The sequence below is a fragment of the Pantherophis guttatus genome, chromosome 3 (genome assembly GCF_059756535.1).
Source record: "Pantherophis guttatus breed Tessera chromosome 3, ASM5975653v1, whole genome shotgun sequence".
Classification (NCBI taxonomy): Eukaryota; Metazoa; Chordata; class Lepidosauria; order Squamata; family Colubridae; genus Pantherophis; species Pantherophis guttatus.
This window is the reverse complement of record NC_142065.1, coordinates 80,194,434-80,216,594: the sequence shown is the minus strand read 5'-3', so window position 1 is coordinate 80,216,594 and position 22,161 is coordinate 80,194,434. Positions and strand designations below refer to the sequence as shown.

General features: G+C 38.7%; 1 protein-coding gene across 2 annotated transcripts in view; it reads left to right on the top strand.

Annotated features, from left to right (window-relative positions):
- LOC148114644 (uncharacterized) overlaps window positions 1–22,161 on the top strand; it is a 296,681-nt gene that overhangs the window by 202,571 nt on the left and 71,949 nt on the right. For both annotated transcript variants that reach the window (XM_087889908.1, XM_087889907.1), the window contains exon 4: window positions 16,543–16,748. In XM_087889908.1, coding sequence (XP_087746034.1) covers window positions 16,543–16,748 — 206 coding nt within the window. The remainder of the gene's footprint in view (window positions 1–16,542; window positions 16,749–22,161) is intronic.

Genomic DNA, 22,161 nt, shown 5'->3' with positions numbered 1-22,161 from the left:
CTGTTTCCTAACAGTTTTTCTATGAACTGGCAAAGAGGAAGGTTTCTTCACTGATAATAGAAAGCCTTACAGATAGCTTTTTATATAACAGTTTTCAGAACACTTGTCACTCTGGGAACCGATTGTTCTACACAGTTTTGCAGAACTGAAGTATCTGTGCTGCCCCTCAAGAAATCAAATCAGAAGAAAATCTATGCTATATAACAAACAATGTCACTATATTTTAAAAAGGAAGTTGGGTCTTGTTAAGGGGCAATAGGTATTATGGATGGTTTATACTCCATTTCCCTACTGAGGTGTATGTTCTTATAAATCTCACCAGAAAAAAAAAAAAAAACAAGCCCACAACTATAATTTTGATGCCAAAATACCCAAAAACATTGTTGAGGAGCTGAAGAAGCTTTATGTACCAATCCAGTGTACAGGGGACTAAATTCTGACTTATTTTTCCTATTATAAGTTGATGATTTAGATACAGACTTGTTTGTTTTTTACAAGGGTGAGAAAGAGGGGGGAAATGTTAATTGTAATACCCTCAACCTTCTGAAGGATAGGCAAAACTCAGTATATCTGAGATCTAAAAGTATGCATGGGTAATGTAGGCCTATAATCAATAAATATACCCGCTGCACTAAAAACAAAGATCCTATTAATCCCATTTAATATACAGTCATTGAGCTCCTTTAATAGGTTGTGTCAGTAACTATTGATTTTGTAAAGTTTTGTAACTTTGATTTCCCAGGGGAAGTTGCCTATAGCCTGCCTTCCTTCCTTCCTTCCTTCCTTCCTTCCTTCCTTCCTTCCTTCCTTCCTTCCTTCCTTCCTTCCTTTCTTCCTTCCTTCCATCCTTCCTTCCTTCCTTCCTTCCGTCCTTCCTTCTTCCCTCTCTCCCTCCCTCCCTTCCTTCCTTTGTCAGACATTCACCTTCACATGGAAAGAATATAATAGAATGGAATAGAATGGAATGGACTGGACTCATAAGGAATTTGTGTCCAGTGCATAAACTGTCAATCAGTGGTGGGTTGCCCTGGTTTGGACCGGTTCGCAAGAACTGGTAGTAAAACCGGTGGGAGGCCCCGCCCACCGCCCCAGACGCACATGCAGAGAAGCTTCTGCGCATGTGCAGATACCGTTGCGAACTGGTAGTAAAGGTAACTAGAACCCACCCCTGCTGTCAATGTACATACAAACAACAAACTGATAATCATAGATACCAATAGGAGAAGGTAATAGGAAAGATGAGAAGGATAATAGTAATACAGCCCTACTACATGGGTAAATATCCTTAGGCTTAAGGTAATGCTGTTTTTGTCTACTCTCTGAAACAGGATAGGGAGAATATTTTTTCTGTGGAGTATTTTATTTTGTGGGCTTAGCTAGTTTACTCTGTTTAAAATTATGGTGAATAAAAATGGGCTAAATTGTTTTTTTTAAAAAATACTATATTTCCCCTTTCCCCTCAAATGTTGGATATATCTTCTGCAGAGCTCTGTGACAAATGTTCAAAGGCTAAATCATTTGCTGAGTCCAACCTTAACTCAAAGAAGCATATTGTCCTTGTGAAAAGGACACCCACAAAATTTTCATAAAATATTGGGCAACTTTTTTTAACGACAGAAAATAATAATAAAATGCAATAGAAAAGGACAAAGAGAAAGTATGAGTCACAGATCTTGGGTCAATTCAAAATACTAAAATTTTTGTTTACAGATTCTGCCTTCACATTCTCAATTTTTTTTTCTACAATGACTAGAAAACCATTTCTATACTAAAATCCAAATTGCATGGCTGCTGCTGAATACAGGCAGCCACAGATCTGCTCTTTATAATATTTTTATTTATTTATTTTTTTGTCAAGAACATATTAGGTAATATATATGAGTATAAGCATGAATTGAATATATAAAATAGATAAAAATAGAGGAAACATTAGGACAGGGACGGTAGGCACGCTGGTGCTCTTATGCTCGCCCCTTACAGACCTCTTGGGAATGAAGTGAGGTCAACAGTAGACAGTCTTAGGTTAAAATTTGGGGGGGGTTGGGATGAAACCGCAGAGTCAGGTAGTGTATTCCAGGCATTGACCACTCTTGCTGAAGTCGTATTTTCTGCAATCGAGTTTGGAGCGGTTGACTATAAGTTTGTATCTGTTATGTGCTTGTGTATTGTTGTGGTGGAAGCTGAACTAGTCATTGACGGGTAGGACATTGTAGCAGATAATTTTATGAGCTATGCTTAGGTCATACCAAAGATGGTATAGTTCTAAGTTTTCTAGGCCCAGAATTTCAAGTCTGCTGGCAGAAGGTATTTTGTTGCGAGCAGAGGAGTGGAGGACTCGTCTTGTGAAATATTTCTGGACACGTTCAATTGTATTAATGGCCGATATGCAGTACGGGTTCCAACAAATGAGCTGTATTCGAGAATTGGTCTAGCAAATGTTTTGTATGCTCTGGTTTGTAGTGTGATATAACTGGAGAAGAAGCTACGCAAGATTAGGTTTACAACTCTTAATGCCTTTTTGGCGATGTTGTTACAGTGGGCTTTGGCACTTAGATCATTAGATATAAGTACTCCAAGGTCCTTGACAGAGTGAGGGTCATCTACAAGGCCCTGTCCACTCAGCTTGTATTTTGTGTTCTGATTCTTTTTGCCAATGTGTAAGACAGCATTTGTTGGTTGACATTTGGAGTTGCCAGTTGTTTGACCATTCTGACACAAAATCAGGGTCTTTTTGAAGGGTAGCAGCATTGTCAGTGGTGTTAAATATTTTTACATCATTGGCGAAGAGGACACAGTTGTTTATAATACGATCACAAAGGTCATTTATGTATAGTATGAAGAGTGTTGGTCCTAGAATGCTGCCTTGGGGGATATCATTTTTTTTTTTAAATTGATTTATATGCCGCCCTTCTCCGGAGACTCAGGGCAGCTTACAATGCATTAAGCAATAGCCTTCATACTTTTGTATATTTATACAAAGTCAGCTTATTGCCCTCACAAACTGGGTCCTCAATTTACCTACCTTAGAAAGGATGGAAGGCTGAATCAACCTTGAGCCTGGTGAGATTCGAACTTACAGTAATTGCAGACAGATTAATAATTAATTGATATTGTATCAATTAACTGCCAATTACTATGTTCTGTCAGATTTTTTAAAACGTAAATTCTCTAAACTAACTATCAGGGTTTATTAACGCTATTCCGCGGTTAAATGTCTGAATATTTTCAGCAATTTCCAGTAAGTTTCATTTTATTTTCTTTTGCCATATAGGCAAGTCTTTTGAATATCTGAACTTTGGGAGAGCTCTTTCTCATTAGAGTAACAATTATCTGTTCTACTTGCTGATGCTTAATGCTGAACTGTGGTTCATGAGAGCGGGAGATAATACCTGTAAATACTCGAATGTGTTAACAGCCAAGCCAAGGTAGTATTCAAAGTCTCTAGCAATGGCTCCACACAGAATCCATCTGCCAGAAAAGGTTAGCTGGTGTCTTTCACTTGTCGAGCCCTTAGCTTAAGGGAAAATAATGCATTTAAGAAATCAGTGATTAAATTCAACTCTCGATGATTCAACTTAAACCCATAATAGAGGTTTACTGAAATTTAGAGAAGGGTTGCGGCTTCGGCAGCTGAGAAGTGAAAGCCTAAGCAAAATTAACTGAGTTACACAAACAGTTTTACTCCTCCTCCGCCTGTGGGTCTCCTTGTTCTGCTTCTGGATCATTTTGTGTGAATTGAGATTGCCGTGAGTGGTCTGTATTTGAAAGAGCAAGCCTGCAAAAATCAACTTGAACAAAAAGATATTTATTCTTCAGATTTAAAATTAATTTCCTGTATTCTACCGGGAAATACAGACATCCTATTTAAGCTGTAACCGTATGAGAAGAAAAAAAAAGGGGGGGGACCTCTCTCTGTAAACTATGTCTGATATGTGAGGCAGTCTAAAGGCAGAGGGTCCTGGAAATTTCCCAGCCCTTCACCAGAGAAAAAGCAGTGGACCAGAACAAGGGATCTGATGACGGTTTTAGGTTAGGTTTCTTGTTCTTCTGCATGTTAGGTAATCAGATGTCATTTAGGCAGAATAAATTGGAACTGCTCAAGGAATGAAAAAAAAGGGGGGGTGAGAGTGCAGAATCTGGTTTGGATAAAAGTTTAATTCTACCATGCCAAGTGACACACTGCTTTACAGGAAGCAGAGTGCACTCAGACGGGAGTGGCCAAATAATGAAGATGGATTCGGCTTGTTATCAGAGCGTCGTTTACAAGGGCTTGAGGCAACCTTCAGCATGGCAGAAAGCTCCATGGCACTTTCCATTAAGCCTCCAATTAATGAATAGCCAGCTCTAAATTAACATAATGCATTTTTGGATGAATTCTGAGCATTTGTTAAAACAGTGGTCGAGGTGCAGGTGGCTTGGTCTCTAAATTCTGCAGTTGTGCTTGCTGGATGCTTGAACGGGAAACCTGTGGAGCTCAGCAGCTGTACATCCAAGTGCTGATCTGAGATGGACTTCATTCAACACAGATCAGGATAAGAGCACTTTAAAACTTGCACAGCAACATCTGTGAAGGTAATTAAAGTAGATCAGAACCATCCCTTTATAACTGAAAATATAAATATTTGATTTCCTTACGACGTTCCCAGATTCCAACTGGATATGACACTCCTCTTCCAACACCCCCACTAATATATATATATAGGCCTGGCCTAGTTCATTCTCTTGGGCTTCGGGGAATGTGCAGTTTTCATTCGTAAGCAATTAAAACACTGCTGGAGGTGCCTACAATATGATGGGGCACCCTTAGATACCATCAGTTTGGAGATGCAAGCTGGGAGAACAAACTCCTCCTGAAAGCTATGCTGAGATATTTATGTGCCAATTAAGATATATTTTCACTAAGCATCTGATTTGTCTTACGCTACTTCGAGATGAAAAATTGTAACAAGAGCGTGTGATGGCTCTATTCTGCAGCAATAAACTAATATAATATCAGAATAGGCAGCATGCTTTCTATCCCCTTTTTTGACCTTTAGAAGCCTTCTTTTTCAGGTTTCTTGGCTACACTGGAAGAGACCCACTTTTTAAAGCTACACACTGTAAACATTCTACCCAGATTTTTACAATACTCAATGGTCAAGATACCATTAATAATATACATGCCTTTTATCTTAGAATTTCAGCAGAGACAATTTCTTACACTATGGCGAACCTTTTCAGCACTTTGTGCGTGCGCTCGTCAGGGCCGCAATCAGGAAGAGGGGCTGCCCAGGGGGCATGCGCGCACTAGATAAGGTACTTCCAGTTTCCGGCATGCACATACACACCGGCCAGCAAGTCTTTCAGTTACTGCCGCGTATGCGCATGCGCTGATCAGCCAGCAGCCCACATGTTCTGCATTGGGGGGAGGAAGTATTTATCTCAGACTTTTGAGATGGGAGGGGCCAGAATGAGGGGCAGCACCGATGAGAATTCTCCCTGCTTGAGCGTCATCAGTCTCCGGGCAGATTCTCCGGAAGGAGGAGAGAGATTTCTGCGGAGAGAGAGAAGCGGAGAAAGTGGGAGAGGGTCTCTTGGCCTGAATAACCTACTTGGGCTTCTTCTCTGCATGGAACATTCTCCTCCAGTGGGTGAAGTCAAGCGTGACTCTGCCCGGAGACCAATGGCTCCTCAGAAGGGAGAATTCCCATTGGTCCTCCTTCTTTCTGGACACTCCCAATTCTGAAGTTTGAGGAAGCCCCATTTGCCGCTCACAGATCAACTCTTCTGATTTCTGGCACTGCCACACACACAAAGGCCAGCTGATCTGGCATGCGCATGCACGCCAGAAACCTGGAAGAGGAACGGGCGATGCCACGCGTGCCAGGAACATGGCTCCGCGTGCCAGTTCGAGCACACTTGCCATAGGTTCGCCATCATGGCTATAAGATGTGCATCTGGACTTCTAGGCCTTTTCCAAATCCAAGTAAAAAATATTGATGATGACCTTAAAAGACCAAAGAAGATTTGGGTTCATTTGCACCTGTCCAAATAATAAGACGGCTTTTGGATGAAGGTTCTTCTTTGGTAGCCTCCCCAAATGAAGTTAGATGGATGTACGTCTAAATGCACAGGCACTCCCATGTTCCTGGATTTCCCTGACTGTCCTTGCAGTTTTCATATATCACACTCCTCTAACCAGTTGTCTTTTTCTCCTAGATAGCCTTTCTCAATATGGTGCACTGTAGGTGACTTGAATTGCATTAAATGCAGTTGGGTGCGATAAGGGTTGTAATCTAAAACATCTGAACAGCCCGTGGTTGGAAAATGCTGTTCTAGGACCTGAATGTCCCTTAATTTCTTTCACCTTTTTGTGACCTTCAGGTCTCCATCTTGACTGCTACTTGTTTTGGCCTGCATGGCAGGCATTTCATGAAACCATTTGGCTATGCACATTTGTTCTTAAACATTCTTCAGCTTTTGGGCAAGGCAAAATGAACATTGGGCAATGTGTTTAGTGTAAAAGGAATTAAATTGGTAGTATGATAACAGGCAGCTTTTTCATTTTCCATCAGTTGCTATATGAATACCATCAGGATTCAGAAAAGTTATCCTCGCTCAAACTTTGAAATATCTTATTTCAGATAAAAAAAAATATCTGAACAAGTTTTGGTCCTAATTTGATTTTCTAGCAATGGGATCTCCTAGAATCATAAGAAATTCAGAACGAGACTTTCTTCGTGATAACTTCATCAGCAGGAATTGTGCAGGGGGGAGAAATTGCCCAACACCAACAGACTTTTTCATGCAGACATCCTGTGAAACATGAGCATTCTTCCATCCCAGAAGAAAAGTGTATATAATTTAATTACTTGATAGGCTATCATGCATAATTGCTAATCAGGCTCAGACATTCTTGTAGAATTACAAAGAGAAACATCAGTTCGGGTCAAAGCTTGCAAAGCATCAAGAGCTGGTGAACACTGTTGTGTATGAGTATTCAAGTTCCATTTATGGGCAAAATAAAGAGTTGGTGCTGCTTTTATGATTTGTTCCCACATTAGCCTTTTCAACACTTGGTTGCATATCGGTTTAAATTGTTTTGTAGGAACTGTGAAAAAGCAGTTGAGGTGAAAAACATATTGGGATCGAATTTCAACATATTTATATATTTGAAATACTGATGGGTCTGATTTAGATTTCTTTCGTTGAGCCTTATTTAATAAAGGAAGGGGCTTATCAAAAACAAGTAAAGGACAAGTCTCTTTGATTATCAAAATATTAGTTAACTCTTTTAATCTGAATCTTATTGAAATGAAGTATAGTAATTAATACAGGATTCATTCCTCTGTGTAATGATCCATAGTGAGTAAAGAAATAAATCCTTAAATGAAATTATCTCCTGATGACACCCTTCCTGTTTTGTTTGCCGTATTGTGAAAATGATTTGATAACTGATTTGTTGCGGGATAATTTCTCCCAGAAGAATTCCTTTGTCCAGTCTACAATACTGGAATTCTGTGGATGTTCACCTTCATAGTCAGCCTTGATACCTGACAAACGTGTGGGCAAATGTTTTTTTGGAAACATTTTTTTGGAAGTGCTTTGCCATTGCCTTTTTCCTAGAGTTGAAACAGAATGACTGGTTTAAACACATTCATCTGGCTTTGTGCCAAGACAGAAGTCATGGTCTCCTGGTTTTGAATATAGTGCCTTTAACCAGATGCAAGATGCCCAAGGCCTTTAACTAGTCTTGCGTTCTTGGTCATCTCTCTTACTAAGCCCTTCTCCTCTGATTGCTCAGTTTGACCAGATGATCAGCTCTTGAAAGAGTCCTGGTTGCTCCAAACGTCTTCCATTTGAGAATTATGGAGGCCACTGTGCTCTTAGGAACCTTCAGTGCAGCAGAAATTTTATTGTAGCCTTCCCCAGATCTGTGCCTTGCAATAATCCTGCCTCTGAGCTCTGTAGGCAATTTCTTTGACATCACGGCATTTGCTCTGGCATGCATTGTCAACTGTGATGCATTCTATAGAGAGGTGTGTGTCAGTGGTGGGTTGCTACCGGTTCACCCAAGATCGGGTGAACTGGTAGTGGGGACGGCGGGAGGCTGTTTTTACTTTGTCATTATGGGGTAGAGGTACTGAATGTAGATTGATGAGAAAAAATGAATTACAACAACTGTAAAATCAAGCTGCAGCATAAGTGAAGGGAGTCTGAATACTTTCTGAATGCACTGTAAGTAAGAGACCCTGTCCAATTCTGGACAAATGGCTATCCAATCACTTCTTATAAACCTCCAGTAATGGAGCACCTAGAACCTCTGGAACTGCTTACATCTACCACTTATATTTGCTTCTTGTTTAGCATCCACAGATAAATAATCATCAAGTCAATTATAAGGGACATATAGTATTTTTTGGAGTATAAGACACACCTTTTTCCCCCAAAAAAGAGGGTGAAAATCTGGGTGCATTCTATACTCTGAATGAAGCCCCGCCCAGCTTCTCCAGTTTTAAGTCGCTTTAAGGTCCCTCTTTTATAATCATCAAAGTCTATCCTCTTATAGGCAAAACGTATCCTCCTTAGTTCTCGCCAGTTATCTCTTTAAAATTTCAAGATTTCATTTCTTCAAAGGTTTTCTCAAAGTAAACAATTCCATGTCCTGCTCTTCCTTCTCCTACAGATGTCTCTCTATAATCCACAGTTCCACTCGACTAATTAACAAATCGCCATTTTATTTGTAATCCACATCCATGTTTATCAAATCATAAATGAGTAAAAAGCCAGTTTTCACCTCTTCTTTCATCTTTATATACTACCAATCAGTTTATAATCCAATCCCAATTGAATCCAAGTTCCAGATTTACATTTACATTTGTCAATAACTTTTAATTCTTTATTCAGGTTCTTCTATGGCGTACTTGTCATTCTCACTTTCTCTTTCCATCCACCATCTCCCCCCACCACTATTTAGCCACAATTTCCATGCCGGGGTAATTTTAGTAATAGTTTAGTAGTTAAAAATATTTAGAATTTTCTTTTTATTGTCTGTGGGTTAGCCGATTACTCACCCAACACCAGCACTCTGGCCAAATCTTCCCTCCTGCACATCGCTTGCTCCAGAGGCTCCAGCTTCATGGCGATTCACTCTGATCGCTGCCCCCCATCACCGGCTCGGAGAGAGTTTCTCGGGCTATCCAAGGGACTTGCCTGTCCCTCTTTAGACACCAAGCTGCCTCTCTTTCTTCGCTGTCCCTACAGGACAGCTTCAGTCCGAAGACTCCCCCGGTGTCAGTTCGTCTGGCTGGTTTTTGCTGAGCTCGTCGGAATCCGGCATTTTCCCAGCCAGTTCTGCCACGCCGCTTCCGGATTCTCCTCCCCTGCCCAGCTTCTCAAACGGAGGTTTCAGAGAATGAATAAAGCATCAGAAAAGAAGCTTCAGAAAAGAAGCCCCCAAACAGAGCTTCAGAGGCTTTTTTTTCCTGAAACTCTGTTTTGGAGGCTTTCAGAGGCACGAAAAAGTTTTTTCTGAAGTTTCAGAAGTTTCAGAGGCAGAAAAAAAAAAGCAAGGCACAGAGCTCACAACCAAGGAACCTGTTGCTAAAATTCACCTCTGGGAACAGCTGATTGGGGGTATTCCCAATCGCCATCCCCCGTCCAGGATACATCTGCCAATCAGCTTTTTTCTTATTTTCCTCCCCAAAAACTAAGGTGCACCTTATACTCCGGTGCTTCTTATACTCCGAAAAATACATTATCTTTTCTCATTGTAAATATTTACAAACAAAATTTGGAGGTCTGTATAGCCCTAGAAATCATGTTTTCTGGTTCTGGCTTGGGTTTATTTACTTTGCTCTCAACATTCATTGACAAGGAGAGCTAGCTACAAACCAATGTGCCCATGCAACTTCTGCAGCTCCAGGGTAACACACTCAGCCCTAGTGCACTATGATCTTATGGGCATGTAACAATAGGAGCATACACCTCTACTGCTAATGTTCTGCTGAATGTTTGAATATTGATGTATTGCTATGCAAGATATTACAGGGCTGGGGGGGTGGGGGCTGGTAAAATCTGATGTACTTGCTCTTTTAATCAGAGGAGAGTTTACAGTCAGTATCTAGCTCCTGAAATATCCATGATGTGAAATATGGCTCTTTGTGAAAGATCTATGTTCAGATGTGCTCATTATTAAAAACTTACCCTGAAATTTTTAATCAGGCAATGGATTTTTTTTTCCCCCACCTGACATTCAGCATCTTTCACCTGTCATGGAACACTCACAAAATTGAGCAAGTTTGTATAATAATAATTGCAGCAACCTCCGAAACGCTAGAATTATAGTAAGTGGAAGAGTGGGGAGGATTTCAATAAAAATTAAAGTAGCATCACCACTATTTTATTGCTCTGTGGAATGGTGCCTTTAGTCCAAGAAAAGGACTGTTCTTAAAATGCATTTGTTGAATCAGGAATTTCATGTGAACAACAGTATTTGACTACATATGTTACAGACAGGCATATTTGCTCAGAACGCACCAATCAGAACCTGCAGGTGGAAAGCTAATCTGAAAGACAAGATCAATGTACCTGCTTTAAGAATGTACCAGAAGAAAACAGAAGCATGGTGCACATTTTCCAATCTTGTTTCCCCAAGACATTTTAACAGGACCTAAGGGTTCTGCAGGCAAAATCATGTCACTTAATACCTACCAAAAAAGTTGCTTGCGATAGTTCTCATAATTCAGCCAGCTAATCCCAAGCTCCATGCTGTTTTCAATAAATGCACTGAAGTCAGGAGAAGCTATTCCTCCTCTGTGTAATAAACACTTAAACAGACATGTAACTAAGGGACTAGGAGCTCATGTGCTTAGGACACTGTGTTGGGTTGGAGGTTTGCAAGCCCGTGTTCGAGTGATGCTGCATATTGGGGTGAACCACCATGGGCGTCCCCTGGGCAATGGTGATGTCCAGGGTTGGTTTCTAAAAATTTTTACTACCGGTTCTGTGGGTGTGGCTTATTTTGTGGGCTTGATGGTCATGTGACAATTATTTAGGATTTAGCAGAGGTACTGGTCTACCAGGCTTTTAACTGCTTGCAGAGCTGTACCAATCTACCCATTTATTTTTTGCAGGCACTGGTCTACCCATTTATTTTTGCAGGCACTGATCTACTCATGTATTTTTGCAGGCACTGGTCTACTCATTTGTTTCCTTTTAACACTGATCAGCTGTAGGGCGGCCCTTTGAAGCCCCGTGGCAAGAGTTTTAAACAGTTTTTTTTCCCTCTAGCCATCAGCTGGGACTCAGAAGGCAGCAATAGATTGGGGGTGGGGCCAAATAAAAGGTAAGAATAATGTGGGAGGTGGGGGCGCAGGGGGTGGGGGGACACAGGGGCCAGGGGGGCAGAACCAGTTCGGTGATGTCATATCGTCACCGCTACCGGCTCGGGAGAACCAGGCCAAACCAGGAGGAACCCACCAGTGGTGATGTCATTAGCTAATCCTTTGAACCTGCAAGCACCTTAAAAGGTATGGTGCCTCCAACACAAATGAGAACTAAGGAACCATTCAATTAACTGGACTTCAGGCACTACTCTTAAAAACACATACAAAATGTTATAGATGCAAGCATGGGTAGCCAGGTGCCACTTGGGTGACTCAATTACATTTTCATGTAGGCTTGACCCTGATATTTCTTCTCTTTGTTAATTTTATTAAGCACTGCTTCAGTGTAATAAAACACCACTGAAGTCAGTGGGACTTACTTTGAGCAAAACCCTTTAGAGTTGTGCTGTTAGGCTGAATTTGATTCAGACTAAAATAATAAGAGTAATTGGATAATCATAAATATAGCAAGAGGACTTTTTCATCCACTGTTCCATTTTTAGCTTAAACATGATTTTCCTTTCATATTTCAGTTTGACAAATCCATTTAAACCACAAATTAGTGCAGTGGAGAAAAAAATTAAAAGTAGACTCTTTTTTTAATTGACACTGGCAAAACTTTTATCCAAGAACTAAATATGGCAAGTTTACTATTAACACTCAGTAGTACACATAAGCCCAAAATTAATAGGCAATTCAATTTCCTTATCTTGAGATCAAAGTACTCTTCTTGTACCAATTCCCAGCACCTATACTTTATGGAAGAACGAAGCAGAAAACAGATGTTAATAAAGTTTTCTTCCCATTTCCTTTTCTGAAAACACTCCTAAGAACATAAGAAGGGTCTGATGAGATGAGGAAAGATTGGATCTAGCTCAGCTTCTTGTTTCCAACTACTGTGAACTATGTTCCTTCTCATGTATTTCCAAAATTCTGGAAAATTATCCATTGTGATTAATAGCCTTTGAAAGATCTATTCTGCACTGTTCAATCCCTGTTAAAGCACACACCTAAACTACAGAAAATTAACTATATTCAACAAATCACCATTATTCAACAGTAGATAGAAATCTGGAGATTGTTCTAATAATAATAACAGGAACAATAACGTTTAGTTAAAAATACAGAGATATGAAGAAGAATGATAGACTGCAGTAAGCCGCACAGGCAGTGTTCAGCCAAACATAAGCATTGAGAAGAGCCATTTTTCCACAGTGTATGTATAGTAAATCTGGATGTAGCTTCCAATAGAGTCTTGAAACTATCAATACATTGACCAAGTTTGAAATTAGTTCAGATTTATTTGAAAGAGTGCAGGGAAGAGCACCAAAGCTCCCATGAAGACCAGTGAAAAGAACTCAGTATATTTAACCTAAAGAAGAGAAAGCTAAGGGGAGACAGAATACCGTGTTTCCCCCAAAATAAGACCCTGTCTTATATTTTTTTGAACCCTGAAATAAGTGTTTGGCCTTATTGCCATGCGCTCAAAAGCCCAATTGGGCTTATTATCAGGGGATGTCTTATTTTGGGGAAAACATGGTAGGAGCCTTCCAATACTTGAAAAGCTACCACAGAGAAAAGGGGGTAGGTTCATTCTTCACAATGGTCAAGGGTAGGACAAGAAAAATGGGTGAAGCTTTACAGAGAGAAGTCCAGACCAAACAAGAAGGAATTTCCTGACTGTGAGAACTGTTAAACAGTAGAAGAATCTGCTTCCTGGACTTATGATGTTCTATCACTGTAGGTTTTTAAACAAAAGTTGAATAGCCATATTTCTGAAATAGTCCTGGACAAGAATCTGGCTCGGAAGACCTCTAATGTCTCCTCCAACTTTGTGATTCTATGATTCTATTTCTTCTTTAATAGAAACGATGGTTTAACTAAATAGTTTCAGTTAGATACTGGGGGCACTTTGCAGCAGAAAGCAAGTTTCTAGTCAGTGCAGTTTCCAACAATCCATAGTCTAGTCGACTTCTTATAAACTGAGTTAATTGATGAGAGAAATCAGAAAATATTCTCAGCCATACTCCTTGAAGCTCAAACAAATCTTATGTCTAAATAGGCCGCTCTGTATTTGTCAGAATCACATTTAATCTTCACTACTGTCAAGCGATATTTTTTTCCATCATTGGGGACTTCTTTTCTTCACAACCAGAGGTTTTTGTTGGGATCACAAATGAGAAACCATCTGGTCCCAATGAAACCTTTATTTCTCTGAGGTTCTTCAATATGACAACATTGTTCTTTAATAAATAAAACAGAAGAATTTCATGTTCATCACAGAACTATATATTTTTTGACCGGTGGCTGAGGAGGACAAATTCGGTGCTGTCTTTCTGCCTTCATCATCACTTTCCTTCAACTACTATGGAAGGACAGCTGGCTGTAGGGCATATGTGCAAACCTTCCAAGATTTGTTTCTGGCATTTTCAGGTAGAATTGGGGGGGGGGGAAAGCCTTGTCTCTGACTCTATATAGTAGACCGGCAGCCTCCAACCTTTTGGGCACCAGGGACCAGTTCCATGGAGAGAGGTTTTTCTGTGGACCAGAGGGGGCATGGTTTTGCATGCTGCCTGCATCCCACGGATGGGGCTTTGCTTGTTTATGCGGCCTGGTTTCTGGCATGCCACAGCCGGGTACTGGTCCACGACCTGGGGGTCGGGGACCCCTGTAGTAGATAATATGAGCTTGATGGACCAATGGTCTGTTTCAGTAAAATGCAGCTTCCAATGTTTTCTACTTTCTTAAAGAATGAAACTCCCCTTTTTCCTGGTTGCCACTCAGCGGCAACAGCCAACAAGTACTATTTCCCATCACATCACCTACTGTTTTGAATAGTCCAATCTTATGCATGGTTATTCTGAAGTATGCCCCACTGGATTCAATTGGATTTATTTCCAAGGAAGCACATGTAGGCTTGCAGCATTTAAGGCTGAAAAGATCTTCAGATTATCCAGCTGGCAACCCTCTGAGCTTTCTGAAGTGTTACAAAGGCAGTGCAGAAACTTCTTTATAAAAGAGAAATATAAAAGAGATACCTTTAACTTGTTCAGTTAAAGGTATCGGTTTAACTTATATACTTCAATAGGCCACAAGGAAGCAAATAAGTATCTTTTTTTCCCCAAGAAAGTAGAATTCATGGTACCTTTGCAAGAAAAAAACCCCCCACATCTTATTTGGCAAGCATGTGATTTGTTGCATGTAACAAATCCCCTGTGTGATGCATAGCATATTATTTTTCTTCTAACTGATCCAAGTTATATACTGATATCTTTCCATTGGACAAGAGATGTTAATATTTATTTACACGTGAGAGAGCGGTTATGAGAGCAGGTGAAATTTGTTTAAACACCAAATACCTGGATGTCATGCTTAATCCCAGCCATGGGTTCGTGATATTTCACCCTATCAGTATTTTCTTTTTCTGATTGCATGTATGACTCACATATTTTGTCAATTGTACTGATACAAATTGTAGAAAATGTGGCATACCATGAAATAATACTGGGGTTAAGTGTTCTTTAGCATCTAAATAGCTTTTATTTGGTGACGTTTGGAATTTTTCTTTTTTTTAATAATCATAAGCAATTCAGACTGGGGGGAAAAAAACCCTTGATACTCATTGAAAGAAAAGGTTACTTATTTGGTGATAAAAAGAATTCAAGATTGAAAATGGTATATTTTTAATGTGATAATTAAGTAGAAATGTAAGGTCACAAAGCAGACCTAGATCCTTAAAGCTCTCTCCGTTATGGCTAATGCCTTTTAAAGTTTCAAAGAAAATGACAAACAAATAGAAGTTGTAATTAACTTAGCCTTATGAAACTACACCTCCCAGAGTCCTCCAGAGTCCTTCATAATCATCAAGCATGCGAAGAACTTCGTTTGCCCCTGGTCACACCACTTTGCACGTAGTTTCATCCAATATGGCATACAAGAGCCTCCCTTAGGTCTTTCAGATAAAATTGTCTTAAATATGTTATTATTTAAATACCAAATGTCAGTGTGGCTGCTCTAAAGAATTTTAAGACTAGGTCTTGAACTGACCCAGGTTCAATTCTTCACTAGCCATGAGTGACTTTGGAATTTCAGAGGCAATTATCGACACAAATAAGGCTACTTATGAAGTAAATAAGGCTCAGACGTAGCGATAAAATGGGGAGAATGTGTACAGTGCCTTAATTAGGGAAGTTGAATCTATATAGATCAGTTCTTTTGCTGTCCCAATTAGTAATGTGGTAATTAGAATAGCTTTTTTTAAAAAAAACAATCTGCTTTTCAAATCTGTATGTTTTCATTCTTACCCTAATACCCTCAGTTTTTGCATGTTATTTTCCCTAACATATCTCATAGTTTTGAATATAACTTCAGTGAATTCTTTTTATATATATATTCCTGTGTTGCACTTTTTACATATTAATTCCACATGTGAGCTTTTAAAATGTAAATTTTGTACATGTAAATGCTTTATTTTTAAATGTAACCATATCAGGGTGTTGGTTTTTTTACAACTTTCAGAAACACATTCTTTTTTTTTAATTTTTTGGCATATAACTCTGAGTGGAAAAGAATTGCCTTTCATTCATTCCTGATAGGTGACAGCAAAGCAACAGAGCCAATTTTTAATGTTCATATTGTTCTTTTTTTAGGACAGATGCCTAAAGTTCATATTTTTCCACTAAATGTAGCATTTTCTGGATCCTGGAAAATGAATATTGCTTTGTTTCTGACTTGGGCTTTTTGAGTTTTGATCTCAGACAATATGTTTTCCCTGTTAGTTTTTGACAGAATGAAGATTCAGGAAGTTAATATGCAATAACTGAATCTCAAATGATTTGTTCCGGTAGCTCAAGGCCATTCTCTATTAATGGAATATGTTGCCCATTTTTGCCTTTATGTTTAAAACTCCCAAATATCGTATTTGCAGTCATAGGTTACATTTTAATGCTCCCTCCTGCCATAAATACATTGCTCAATATAAGCAAACAAGAAATATTGTTGAAATCCTTTTGTGAAAATCAGAAAAGCTCTCAACGACTTATATATTTATGATCCAATATGAACCATTTCATAAAGTTTTCCCTTTCTAAACTATTAGAAGCAAGCATTCATCATTGCATGGCCTTAAGTTGCTTGAATATCATGCTTGCTTTTTTGTGTCTCCCCTTCTCTCCAGTACCAACTTGAGAAAAAGTCACCCTGGAGACTTCTGGCAACACAATGGCATCAGTGGCTCATCTTCTGTACAGTCCTGGTTCTCATGATCAGCACTCCATTCCTGGTCTACCGGATGATCATTGCATTTAAGGATCCCCCGCCAGGTCTACTTTACAACGTAGCAGCCATCTGTTTCGGAGCACTCACAGAGATACTTCTGACCAAGTGAGTGTGGAAATAGAGTCTGTGTTTCTTGTTGCTTTTTTTGTCATGAAGATAATCAAGGTTGTCTGGCCTTTGAAAAAAATGGGTGGCCTGCAGAAGAACCATCTCCAGTCTGATAGACCTGAGGGCACCACTGGTTGAAAACTCAGAGATTATAGCCTCCAAATACAGATAGTCCTCGACATACAACAGCTTGTTTAGTGACTGTTCAAAGTTACAACAGCACTGAAAACAGTGACTGATGACCCTTTTTCACACTTACAACTATTGCAGCAATCCCATGATCATGTGATCAAAATTCAGAAGCTTGGCAACTGGAATGCATTTATGATGGCTGTAATGCCCTGGGGTCCTGTGATCACCTTTTGTGACCTTCTGACAAACAGAGTCAATTGAGAAGCCAGGTTTGCTTAACAACCATGTTACTAACTTAATAACCACAGTGATTCACTTGATAACTGTGGCAAGAAAGGTCATAAAATGGGGCAAAACTCACTTAACAACTGTCTCGTTTAGCAATAGAAATGTTGGGCTCAAATGTGGCCGTAAGTTGAGGACCAGCTATATGTGGAGAGCACTAAGTTGGAAATGGTTACTGCATAAATGTAGTTAACAGTTTAAACCCTGTATCTTTTCTTCCATAGCTTTTCTGAGAAAGATTAGTTGTGCATCTGTATACAACAAGATACCTACATACTATGATATGTCTGCCATAGCATTCTTCTTGTCTTTTCTATCTCAGTCTGCCCAACTAAGAATAATATTTCAGAATAATATAGTTACCTTTAAGTCTGTAGAGATTCTCAGTCATCCAGGTCATGGTTGTCCCAAATGTGCTTTTTTAGGAGGCAACTGGACTTTCTTGTTTTTTCTTTTGAAGGCATTTCGCTTTCAGCCAAGAAGCTTCTTCAGCTCTGTCAGGATAGTGGGGAATGGAAGGATTTATATATACAGCTGTCTGCAAAGAATATAAATCCTTCCATTCCCAACTATCTTCTCAGAGCTGAAGAAGTTTCTTGGATGAGAAGCGAAATGCCTTTGAAAGAAAAAACAAGAAAGTCCAGTTGCCTCCTGAAAAAGCACCTTTGGGATATAGTTACCTTTGTTATACAAAACCTACTTTCTTTTTTTCTTATTCCAGTTGCTGACTAGCGAAGCACATTGAAGTAAACATAACAAGCAATAAAATGCCAGTTGACTTCCTCTCAGCTAATCACAGGGTTAAATCATATGACCAGCCGTGTGTCTAATTTGACCTTTAGTTAATTATGTGATGGGCAGTTTCCAAAGTAATACCAGGTTTGTCCTTAAATCTGTAAATGGCCATGGTGCATATTTGAATATGAAATGAAAAGTGGAGCATATTTTTTAAAGTCCATATAGATCATGGATTCAGGGCCTCGCCCAAAACCACATTTGAATCAACAACACCTCACTTAATTCCTCCAAAGGCAACTGAGCCAGTGATGGTCAAATGGCAAAAATCCATGTTGTGGTTTGCAATGTGACTCTTGAGGGAGGGCTGGTTTTGTTTTGTTTTTTTCTTTATTTGCTGTAATTCTTGACTTGCTTCTATACAAAACTTCCATCTTTTCCCAACTTGGGTTAAAACTGAATCTTTGGACTAACGTTAATCCATAATTAAACCCATCTTCCTTTCCCTTTCTCTCAAATCAACCGGCCCCATGTTGACACAATTATCTTGAAGCTGTGATGGTCACTATTAAAATGTTGACATTTACTGTTTGAAACTAATTTATGTTACTGTGAAATTGTAGGTATGCCCTGTAAATAAGTGTCACTAACATGAATTATCTTCAGACATTTAATGTCAGCATTTTAATGATGGGCCAGTCTCTCTGGTTGGTGGCTGTAATTTAGCTGCTGAGGAGGCAGAGAAGAAGTAAGGTTAGGCCTTAATGAAGTGGTTAAACAAGTGAAGAACAAAGGAAAGTAGAACACAAACTGAAAAAGGTGGCACTAGGGGGAAAAATGAAATCCGGTGACATAATTTTCAGAAAGTACTCTAAATTTAAATAAGCATTTTGGCATATTATGTATTCCCTCTGGGAAGCACAAAAGCAAGAAAATGCTAATTGTATTTAATTTCCCTTGACTTCTAACCTTTTTAATCTGTTATGTTGCTGGTTCAGTATTGCAAATCTGGCTGCTTTATATTACAATACAAACATATGTATTGAGTCATTCCAGAAAGCCTGACATTTCAAAAACAAATATGAGAAAAGAGTGAGGTTGAGCTTTTTCTTATTTTAAAGCAATTGGTTAACTTCTGTCTTAATTTGGGTCTATGGGAGCTGGGACAGAAGAATCATTAAAAGTAACATATCATCTGAATAAAAACTGCAGTAAAGCAGCTAAATATCAGCCTTACATTTTTTTTTCATTTTTCCCAGTAGTTTGGGGCTAGGGATTGTTTTGTTTTATTTTTTTAATTTCTCCTCAATATAATACCAATTGGAAAGTTGCCCAGGGACTACTAACCCATTAGCAAATTAAGAATCCGCTTTTAATAACACAGAACTTGTAAATAATGCATTAATTGACTAGCTTGAAAGTTAGCTTGAATGCTAGAAACCTAGGCTGTAAATGTATCGTGAAAGAACGATGAAGGTTGACTTAGCTGCACAATGATCGGAACAGATTAAATATGACAGTTGATATTTGCAAAAATGGGGAGCTAATTGGCGGACACCTGCAGCTGTTTTCCAACCAAAACAACAGAAGCCGAAGATGTATCTAATTGAAGTGTGTCACATTTTTATTTGGGCCCAATTTTTTGCCTTCCCTGGGATGTTCTGTGCATGTTGGGTTTGTTTGTGCTATACCTCTGTCAGGACATGAGCCTAAAGAAGCAACAAGCGTCTCTTTGACCACTTGTAGCTTCTCTCAGTGCTGCAATTGGTGATGTAAATAGTGAGTATGTGAATCCCGTTTACAGTGAGCAGTGCCTACACAATATGATTCAGATGCAGAGATGTTTATAATGTTTGATTGGGAGCCATCCAGAGTTTATTATAAGATGGGCGGCTCTATAAATGTTTTAAATCAATAAATAAATCAGAAGGAGGCTTGAATTCTTAGAAATATTTGATCCTTTCCTCTGCTGTTTTCTTCATTTGCCTGTAAAAAAAAAATTTCATAACATACTGCTTGGTTTTTGTAAAACTTATTTTAAGGTGCCGCACAGAATAAGAGATTTTACATTTTTATTATATTGTTCCTATGCTACTGAGAAATCTCCTTTCTTTCTGCTTTTAGAAAATATACATTTTCTTTCATTCAGTCATTGAGTGACTGTTTTTAATATTTTATATACATTTCCAGAGGAACAGATGGATCAAGTCTCTTGCAGCAAAACTACCAAAGGTTCTTATGGTAACTTTATGATGAACAAATTTGTTATTGTCTAAACTTTCACAGGTGAAGTGAATTGTGTTACATAATAATCACTTAAACCAGTGATTCTGAAATTGTGATTCAGGAATCATTGGTGGTTGACATAAGTCCACCAAGAATTCAACACATCCTTCCCTGAAGTCATGGCCATCTCTGTTTATCTCCTCTGGGTCTTCACTGACATTTGCCTAGTCAGATCAGAGTCACTTGCTCACTTAGCCACTGCCTCCCCTGGTTTACCACCAAGCAGTTAACCAGGCCCAAGCTGTGACTTCTCCCAGCCCATGTAACCCTCCCTTCACCCATCAGCTTGCTAGTCAGAGCTAAAGGTTCTTGTTCCTCGTTTGAGAAAATGGATCAGTTCTTGAAATATACAAGTGATTAGTAGTAACGTGAGCACTGAAAATTGAAAATAGCAAACAGATCATGAGGGCACAGCATAAGTGTCCATACTGAACTAAAAAGTTGTTGTGTTCCTATACCAGGAACCCCAAAAGAAGCATGTAAAGAGCAATAATGACAATGGTTACCTAAAAATGGAATTTCATTGGACTCCTAGCTTCTTTATATTCAGAGATTTTTTACTAAAGATCATTTGTGACTGGCAGGTTTGTGCTAAAGGTTGTTATTATAAAATGCATACATAAAACAATACCTGAACAAATATGTTTTTATTTGGAAGAATAATTCATTTTAAATGTCCTTTAAAAATAGAGCTGATAGGAAGGTAAACACAGATGTACCGGTAAGTATGATTATTAATGTATTCACCAAAAAACTAGATTTCCTACATTCTTAAACATAGGGAAGAGATACTTGTTTTACTGTGTGATCCCCAGATTTTCCAGATTTTCTTATTTAGTGGCCTATGATTACAGAAAGTTTGAGAAACACTGATGTACTGTATGCAATGATGTATTTGTTAATTATTAAGATGCCACAAAAGTCTTTGTTGTTTAAATAAATTTGTAATCCACCCAAAGAATTTAGGTTACTAAATGAATTTGAAATATAATAAATTATACTTAATAACAGTAATTGAATTTGAAATTTATCCTTGGGAACATCTTGTAAACAAATTTTAAATTCAATTATTACTAATATTAATTATGTAATCCTGAATGTGTAGTTTACTAAATTGTATGGTATCATTGGTCCTGACATTAATTTTGCTGACTCACAAATACGCAAGATAGCTTTGATAAAATCTCTCAATTGTAATATTAGTGATAGAACATATTTATTTATTTATTGATTGATTGATTGATTGATTGATTGATTGATTTATTACATTTCTATACCGCCCTTCTCCCGAAGGACTCAGGGCGGTGTACAGCCATGATAAAAATAATACCAACACAAAAATTAAAAACAATTTAAAATAATTTAAAGCATTGGCTGTATTTAAAACCCCTAACTAAAACCCCTTTAAAACCATTTAAAACCTACTTAAGTTAATTCATTGGGTCAGGCCGGCTTGCTGAAACAATAAAGTCTTCAGCGCATGACGGAAGATGCATCCATTGTATCATCACCATCATCATCATCATCATCATTATTATTATTATTATTATTATTATTATTATTATTATTATTTAATCTTTAGTGAGATTCACAGCCTTTGAGGCTGGTTAATAGCTCAGCAGCTCGAGTCCTAACCAAGGACCTAGGAACTGTTAAGGTATCATCGGAGGATGTAAGCTGTTCTGAGTAAGGTGGTTTTTTGTAGAGTCAAAATGTTCAAGTCCGGTAAATTTAGAATTTCTAAATAGCGGGGTAGCCCTTTGGGTATTGCCCCAAGGGCTCCAATTACAATCAGGACAACACACGATTTCTTTTTCCACAGTCACTCAAATTAATTTGCAAGTCCCGGTACTTTGTGATTTTTTCTTGCTGCTTATCTTCAATCCGTGCATCACCAGGTATTGCAATGTCAATGAACCATACTTTTTTTTTTCAACTATTGTTATGTCAGGTGTGTTGTGGACCAAGTGCC